This window comes from Pagrus major, chromosome 7 (genome assembly GCF_040436345.1).
Source record: "Pagrus major chromosome 7, Pma_NU_1.0".
Taxonomy (NCBI): domain Eukaryota; kingdom Metazoa; phylum Chordata; class Actinopteri; order Spariformes; family Sparidae; genus Pagrus; species Pagrus major.
Genome location: NC_133221.1, coordinates 21,919,849 through 21,928,465, shown reverse-complemented (window position 1 = coordinate 21,928,465; position 8,617 = coordinate 21,919,849). Strand labels below are relative to the sequence as shown.

General features: G+C 40.1%; 1 protein-coding gene across 1 annotated transcript; it reads left to right on the top strand.

The window, feature by feature from the left end:
* The first annotated feature begins 3,169 nt into the window (after nt 1-3,169).
* Nucleotides 3,170-8,483, top strand: LOC140999238 (outer dynein arm-docking complex subunit 1-like). Its single transcript, XM_073469554.1, has 13 exons — nt 3,170-3,272; nt 3,676-3,751; nt 4,048-4,147; nt 4,290-4,479; nt 4,582-4,695; nt 4,786-4,899; nt 5,204-5,271; nt 5,611-5,786; nt 6,525-6,635; nt 6,721-6,803; nt 6,910-7,078; nt 7,688-7,857; nt 8,193-8,483. The coding sequence occupies exons 2-13, from the start codon at nt 3,700-3,702 to the stop codon at nt 8,331-8,333; spliced, it is 1,488 nt and encodes a 495-aa protein (XP_073325655.1). The 5' UTR covers nt 3,170-3,272; nt 3,676-3,699; the 3' UTR covers nt 8,334-8,483.
* Nucleotides 8,484-8,617: the final 134 nt, after the last annotated feature.

Here is an 8,617-nt window from a genome sequence, read left to right as displayed (position 1 = left end):
GAAGTGGTGAGGAATAAAGTGATTTAAACCCTGTGACATCTGATTTCATGGTGACAGCTTCATTGAACGGCAGAGACCAGAGCATGAAAAGAGTGATTCTTTACCCAGGATGCAGCACTGGAGGCCCGGGCAGCTTTCAGGCTTCAATGTGGGCAGAGGGTCTGCAGGCCTGGTGGGAGGCCTTCCGCAGGCCTGTGAAGTTGATCTCCAGTTCATTAAAAGTTTAAGATGCAATGAGTGAGTATGAAGGAGGGAGAGAATAAGCTTTACATTTTAACTGTTTATGGGCAATGAATTTGACTGTGTTTCTTTATATTATTTTGCTCCTCAGTAACAGGAGTAAAATAATATCATCAGACACCATCATCAGAGTAAAAACCACAAGTGGTTGGCACTATCATAAGATTGCTCATCAGGACATGGACACATAGTGTTTTTCCTTTGGGTGACCGGATGTGACAGTAAGACTGTCAATATTTGCTTGTCCTCCCAACTTGTTCTAAGGTCAAAGTCTTTTTGACTCACCACATAACACACAGGGCACTTTTTTAGGAAGGCAACGGAACATAGTCAATTTTGGTAATGTTGTTGTTCAGCTGCTGATTATTTACTATGTGTGTGCCCACGTCATGACTCTATTGTGCAGAATAGTGGGGAGGAGAAATGACGAGGCCATCCGTCTTTTTTTACGCACTGCAGATTTCCTCAGAAAACCATGATTATTTCTTATTAGGCTTTCCTTACCCACAGCATAGCTCAGAATCCTGAGGCATGACAAAGCCAATCTGCCTTCTTCTCCCTCACTTCATCTATCCTCTCACTCCCACCCTCCTCCCCTTCCTTCTCTCACCTTACTTACTCCCGCTCCATCATTTCCTGTTGAGTCACCGACAGAGCCAGACTTCACCGTGTTGTACAGTTTACTGCTCCACTCCTTGCTTTCCTCCTCCACTTCCTTGTTCACATATGCCTGTCATGTGAGGAAGAAAAAAAGGCAGCGGGACATTATAACAGCCCTCCAGCAGTTAAAACTGGATGAAAAAAGGTAGAGTCTGAGAAAATTCAAGGCAGACGTGGGAGTCTCTTACTGGCAACGTGACTGATTCATACAGTAAATGACTCGGAGGATCATAGGATTATTAGCCCGGCAGAAAATTCACCATATCACCCGTCGCAGCATGTCGATCAGTCTATATCATATATCATTATTGGAAGAAAAAAAAAATAGAGCTTCCAGCATGAAAGGGAGGTGAGAAACATAATGGGAGAAAACAGACTCAACTGATAAAAAAAACATGAAATAGATATTTACATAAACTTTCCAATACCACTGAAAGTTAAATTACCTCTTTGGAAATTTTTTATTTTTTTTGCTATTGGCTGTTTGCAGACTAGTACATTGGGAGGAAGTGATGCTGTGGTGAGGTAAGGCCTCGCGTAAACGTAGGCAGTGCGTGCCTGTGTGTGAGGGAGGGTTGAGGGCAGGGCTCTTAGAAACGAAAGGGCTCTGCGGTGGATTGGTTGAGTCATTAAAAAATACAGCTGCTGACTCAGTTTGCAAACTTGTCTCCAGGAGCACGTCGCCAGTCTTGGGCTGTGTGTGTGTTTGTGTGTGTCTAACCTGTTCTTGTGAGGACAAATCATCCTCTTAAAGACAGGACAGGGGAACTCCTCCTTGATCTCTATAACTATGAGAAAGATACAGAAATTAACATTACTCATGTTGGCTCCACTCTATCAGACACTACATGCTTGTGGTTTGTTTAGAAACAACCCAGAGAAATACCGTGCAGATTACATCAAATGGAAAATGAAGCTTTGCCCGAAGGAGTGCCGACACGGCTGCTGTAATCCTATCCTGGCACCAGGTCAAAGTTTTTCTGTGATTCAATCATTTCGTCATTTCTTCATTCTCTACACACCCTTCTTGCCACAGTAGTGTTATAACTGTGTCAGTCCAGCCAGAAACACAATGCGATCCACATGGGAGTATGGACTCTAGGACACACTCCAGAATTAGTCATCCTGAATGTGTTGCAAGGTCCAGGAATGGTGTGCTGCTGTTGACATTATTGTGTTCAGAGGGTAATTAAAGACACCTCCCTCCATGAAGGAATGTGATATCCTGATAAAATTGTAGAGCTGTTTTACCTTTAGTGTTGTGCAAAATGAGTCAGACTGTGTTTCAAGGACTGTGCACTGTAATTAACCGTTTAGCTTCGCTTACAATAAAAAAATAAAGAAAACACGATGATAGCAAAAATAATTAGCAGCAGCTGTTTCTGGAAAGATACCTGCAGGCATTCTCCATGTCAGCAAGTATAAACCTGCAATCCAGTCCCCAAACGGGCGCCAACAGATGAATCCCACATGAGGATTACGGGAACCCCATATGGGATTCAGCTGTTGAGGACATTTTTCCACTATTGTTTGCTTTTAGAGCATCCACACGGAAATGTTTGATTGCTTTAAGTAAATGGTTAGCAGCTCAATTTGCTATCCAAAACCACCTTTAGCTATTATAGTAACAAGCATCATCACCTCCTAGTGAGTTGGTAATGCTATGTTGCTTCTGGTTAGTACAGATGTTGTTTTATCTGCTGGCCTGTGCTAATTTCTATGTGTGTAACATTTTAGCACCATTTACAATCAAATTTCAGTTCAGGGGTCAAAGTAGTAACTGTACAGTATGTACAGGGTTGTTCTAGTTTAGAAGACCTTAATGATTAATGGAAGTTTACTGAACGATGAACCGGTTCCCTCACCAGGTGTTGAACCCAGTTTGGTTTTTATTCAAGGTTGCCCAGGTTTAGCTCCCAGTATGGGGACAGCTTAATTCCTTTCAGTCAACATTCATTCATTAATGTTGTGAATCAATAGCATGATTTAAACTAGATATCAACCCTTTACAAACAGTATGCAGTATTAATTTGACATTGTATTGTAATTACTGCTAAAATGTTACACATAGCACCTTTAAGCACATATTGCTCAGCCCTGCCTTTATCACTAGTTACAAAATAATGTTTAATTAAATTGACTCTTAGTTGTATTGTATTTGTTTTACGTTGCTGATGATGTAGCCTCAACAAACTGCTAACGTGTCAGCACATTGCACAACAGAGTGCTAGCCAGCAGCTAACTGAAGGTTGCGCTTTAATCCCAGTTAGTTAGCTACATTAGCTTTGTTTTAGTTTAACTTGCTAGCATACTGACCAAACGTAGACGGTGAAGAAGCACGTTTTGACACATCTTCGTCTCCATCTATAACGGTAGGACTTGTTTTTACTTTTAACATGAGCTATCTTAAGTTATTTACTCAGAGAGCCGAGGCTAGCTACAAGTGACGCGCCGAAACCAACTAACGTTTAGTTTAAATAAAGCTAACGATATTTCAGTTAGTGAACTAGCTAGCTGATTTGGTATTGTTAACAATTTAAACACTAAGCTAAGTATTTAACCTAACTATAAGAGGTAGCTAATATACTGAAGCCAGTAACTCTATATTATTTGAACTAATGCGGCATCATTTCTTAACTTCAGTGGCCAACAACCTGTCACTTAGTTTAACGTCAGTTGAGATTGAACCCAGCTGAGCTGTAACTTCAGCTTGTACTGTCACCATGTTAACAAAGCATCACTCTGCAAAATCTGTCACGTTACTTTATTCTTCAGACTCAAAGCGGAACATAATTCAGCATGAGCTGGCGATCATCTCCTGTCAGAAGACACTTGCTTTTGGATGCTTGTAGTAAGTCATGCAGCTCGCTTTTCACATCATGTGTGTGTGTTGCTCAAATTGCTTTAACATCAGATCAACACGACCACCGCTAGTGTGACCTCCCAGTCTCAACCAGTGACACGGGTAGCTGCATGTGTGTGTTAATAATGTTACTAGAGGATTATGTTCAACATAATAAGTAAAGTTAATAAACTTCTTTGAGCCCCGATTAGCTCAGTATTGGGTATATATCTCACACAGTATCTCTCTCTGTCATAAACCAAATGTATAATTGATTAAACAATAGTTTTGCATCTTTAATGCAGCTGAGAGAGACCTGATCGAGCTGCAGCAGCTGTACCGCAGAGCAGAGAGATCCAAGCCGGCATATACTGAGAAAACTCGAGGCCTGATCCAAAGACACAAGTAAGTGGTGTCCCTTTATTTTACAAATTCTTGGCAGCACCAGACATTTTACAGAGATTAATTATATGATTATAGAAACCATATGACGTGTTTGTTCCAACTTTGCGTGTCATTTCTGTGTTTTGTGTCCCTGTGTGGTCAGACGAGAGATCCAGAGGCTCCAGGATGAACATGAAGGGCTTTTACGCAACCTCAGAGTCTCTCACAGTTGTTTTAACCGCTGTACTGATGTTAGTGATGTTCGAGATCCTACTGTCATGTTGGCCTGTGAAGGCAGAGTTGTTGAGGAGCTGGAAGCGGAAAAAGACAAAGTGGCGTCTCTGAACAATCAGGTGAAGCAGTTTTCCAAGGGACCTTACACAGAATGCAGCCCAGTGAATTCCTCTTGATTTGATCGTACTGAAGTTGGCCCTACTTGTTGACTTTGTTTTTAGATTTCAGAATGGGAGAGGAAGCTGTTAGGACAGAGGACTGGCTGGGGAACTACACACTGCAGTACGAAATCTGAAAACGGCAAGTTACTAAAGATAAAAACCAAACTGCACAGGGTTAGTCTTAAACTGATAATCCACTTTATCATAAATTCAAATCAGATTTTCACCAACTTTATGACTTCAAACGGTATGTTTCTATTCAAGGGTATCGAATGCTTCAATAAACTGATGTCCAGAAATGGAGAGTCGAGGGAGGAACTGAAGACACTGCAGATGGAAAAGAAAAAGTTCCTCCATGTTCAATCCCAGCTGGAAAAGGCAGGTTGACTTGACATCAGTCAGACCTTAGATTTAAATTTTGCTGCTGATACATACTACAAATATGTAGCAACTGGGGGAGCACAAAGGAAGAGGTACCTTAATGATGAGTCCATTCCTCTTACTTAATTAATTAGATTAGATGATTAAACAGCATCCTCACTGCTGGAGAGGTTTGGGAATAGACCCAGACAAGAACTTGATGTTGATAGTGTAGATGTTTTGATGTCGGATGGCCAATAAATGGCTAATAAAGGAATCGTTTTGAGACTGTGGACAGTTTACTCTGTGTTATCTCATTCAGGAACTCCATGCAATTCGCAAGGATATTGGTAACCTGATGACTAACTGTACTGAAGCCTTTGCTAACAGGTAAACCATTCTGTTAGATTAGAGTGCATGTTCATATTTTTTCCCATCAGGTACTTGAAAGAAGTTGGATATATGTTAGTAGTAACAACACTGCTTATAAAGAAGCAGTGTCTCATTTAGTGAGCATGATAGCTGAGATTGAATGTCAAATGTCCTTAAATATATCCTCCATATCAATTGGAGAACATATTCCATTGCCTATATATATGTAACAAACTTTAGAGTGATTACTTTTTACAAGTATCATTTTTCCATTGCCAACAGCTTAGATTAATGAAGATAAACTACATCCACTATAAATAACTGTCTAATTTATTGTCAATTTATGGTTGCATCTAGTGTGGGGATGAAAGAAGAACAGAGGATGCTGAGGGAGCAGAATGCAAAAGATGTTGCTCAGTGTTCTGAACAAAGAAGAAACCTGAAACGGGAGTTGTCTTATTATGGCTACTTAAAGGCTTTCATAGACACAAAGGCCAATGCACACAACAGCCACGACGTCGACCACAGAAGAGGTGACTATAAATGTCAAAATTAGTTTTTGCAATTACAATTCTGTGACCAAACCATAATGTGCATTTGTAGGAATCAAAATATTATTTCAGAGATTTAAGTGTCAGCAACCTCTGTTCCCCTAAAGCGTGGTGCTATAAGCTGCAGATTCTTGCTTTCTCCAGTTTGTTGCACCTTTTCTACAAGGTCATTAAATCCATTTCCGCTGAGATATCTTCTACTCCTCAATCATAGACTGTTGAGCACAACAGACCACTGTCAGTCCAGGCTAGTGAAGTGTCGACTCATAATCAAATAAACTACTGACACCTTGTGTTCAGGAGACGTCACTACTTGACTGAGAACGCGGTAGTAAAGAGATTTAAAAAAGGTTTTTCTTTTGCTTCTTATCTTTTATTCTGGGAGTAAACCTTTTTTGAATTCTGATTAGAGGCTGAACATTAATATTATAAATAGTATTAATTATATAACTGACTATATTTTCTATTACAATATTACTACAGTATGCCCCAACTATGCGTCTGTGATTTCAGTCCTGATGAACTTTTTTGGCCCATTTATGAATTTTCTTTATCTAATAATTAGCCAATTAATGTTTTGTAACCCAAAAAAAAAAAAAACAATGCTTTACATCATTCTTTATATACAGCAACTCTGGAGCAAGCTTCATTAACTGGGTTTGATAGGTAAAGTAAGCATCTTGTCACGTATTCACTTCAGTTTCACTTTTGTCCCCGTAGTGGAGAAGTGTAAGCAGTTAGGGTCAAAGGAATTGGAACTGAATGAGTTTGAGAACGTTATGACACATATTATCCTCAAAGAGACGGAGGACATCGACCTTGACAAACCAAGTAGGTCCTCTGTAAACATTATGTAATTAATGGCATTTCTGCATTTTATCAGCAATCACATTATGTTGTCATATACTCCCATCAGTGAAGGAGCAGAACTACACTTTACTGAACTTTGTCAACTACCAGCGCAATGAAGTAGAGGCCATTCGAAGGCAGATCCCTCAGGTTAGTGTTATCTGTGTATGTTTGTGTCGGAGGTAAAGAGAGAGACAAATAGAAAGAAATATCACTGCAGTTATACACCGTCTTTCATTATGTCTTGAACTAAAAGCTTTGCTGTGAGAGAGAGACCTGGGTGGCTGAGGAGCAGAAGCAGCAGGAGCAGCATCGGGCTCTTCAGCTGACAGTTGCTATCAAACAAGAGGCTACCGAGCAGCAGCTGGCAGTTTATCAGCAACGTGTTCAGTTCATGGAAAAGCTCCTAGATCAGGTCAAAGAAGGTACAGCATCGGGCACTGCTGCATAACATTATTTATTTTTTTCACATAGTTTTTCTCACTAGTATAAATATAAACGTATATATACGATGCTGGAATAACTGTTGCTTTGTGGTTTGAATGTAACTCACACTAAAGTTAGAGACATTATGTTCTGGCAGCTTATATGCAGCAGAGGTTTTCTGCCCACCTAACCAGAAGTGTTGTATGTGGTGATCGCTACTGAGTTGTCATTGGTCAGAACCTTGACTTGTTGACAGGCAACAAGTGTGATCTCATTGCAAGATCGTCTCTAGTTGAAGATGCCATTAAAAAAAGTACATGCACAGATGCAAAAGCAGGCTGTGTTTATTCAGTTCAGTTCATGTAAATCTGTTCTGTGTAAGATAGCAACGGCAGCTGGTTTTTGATAGAAATCACCAAAACTAAAGTAGAGCACCTGCCAATTTGGTCATCAGCTAAAGTATACATAAATAAGTATAAAGTATTGCAAATAGTTTACTACATTGTAGGCAATGAAATGTCCATCTAACAGTGGGGAATAAAATAAAAGTTATGTACTTGTAGAAATATTGCAATTTTTTTTTAATATCTCACAACTACTTTCCCAAGGTGTCAAGTCATTGCTTCAGGTCAGCTATGACGGCTGTGACCAGCTGGGCTCATCTGACAGCATCCAGGACGAAAACATCGAAGAGTCACTGAAAATGGTGGAGGACAGAGTTAAAGAGCTTCTCACGCTGCTGTCCTATGTTCACTTCCAGGCAAAGCTCAGCAAGTGGGTATGTGGACAGAAAACGCCATCTCAGTGAAGAACTGGGATACTGTCACAACATTAAAAACAAACCAGTGGGTAAACACAGGTGACATTAATAAAGGCTCTGTTCCATTAAGGTTAGGAGCCTTAATTAATGTGATCCGAAACAATGTTCACTTACTGTCTTTCATGTCAGTGTGACTGAAAAAGGTGTGCGGTTTTTAGTTTCAGGCTTCCGCATATTGAGAGCCTTCAGCAACCTCTTATCTGTGAAAAGAAATTAACAGTGGAATATGTGAGCCTAGACACTGATGGAAATACCAGTTGCTACCACATATTAATGTACATTCTCATCTCCAGGACAGTCTCAGTACCATTGCAGAGCAGCTCCTGGGAAGCACTGCCCCAGCTGTCAGCCTGAACACTGCTGCTGCGACCCCTGCACCCAAGTGTGCAGGTATCAGATTTGATGATCAAAGACTACTGATAGAGCATAATTGAATGTTATTTGGTGCATGCTTGAAATAGCTGCACGTATGAATTAATGTTTAACCTGCCTATGGTAACTTCGATTAAAAAGAAGTTTGAAAGTTAATGTATATTTATTGACAGTTGTACTTTGAATTCAGTAAATCTATTTCAGTAAGTTAAGTTGCATAGCTCAGTAGTGTTTTTTTTGTGTGTTATTTTTGTGTTTTTTACATTTAAGCACTAAGCCTATCAAGAAGCATTTCAGATCAACTGGCGTCAAAATGGTCAGTATTCATGGGGGGGGGTCACATTAA

What these genes read in the sequence shown, in the direction of transcription:
- LOC140999238 (XM_073469554.1), top strand. Translation starts at nt 3,700, where the DNA reads ATGAGCTGGCGATCATCTCCTGTCAGAAGACACTTGCTTTTGGATGCT. An exon ending in CTTGCTTTTGGATGCTTGTA is followed by an intron (nt 3,752 to 4,047) that starts GTAAGTCATGCA and finishes TCTTTAATGCAG; the next exon opens with CTGAGAGAGACCTGATCGAG. An exon ending in CATCGACCTTGACAAACCAA is followed by an intron (nt 6,636 to 6,720) that starts GTAGGTCCTCTG and finishes TACTCCCATCAG; the next exon opens with TGAAGGAGCAGAACTACACT.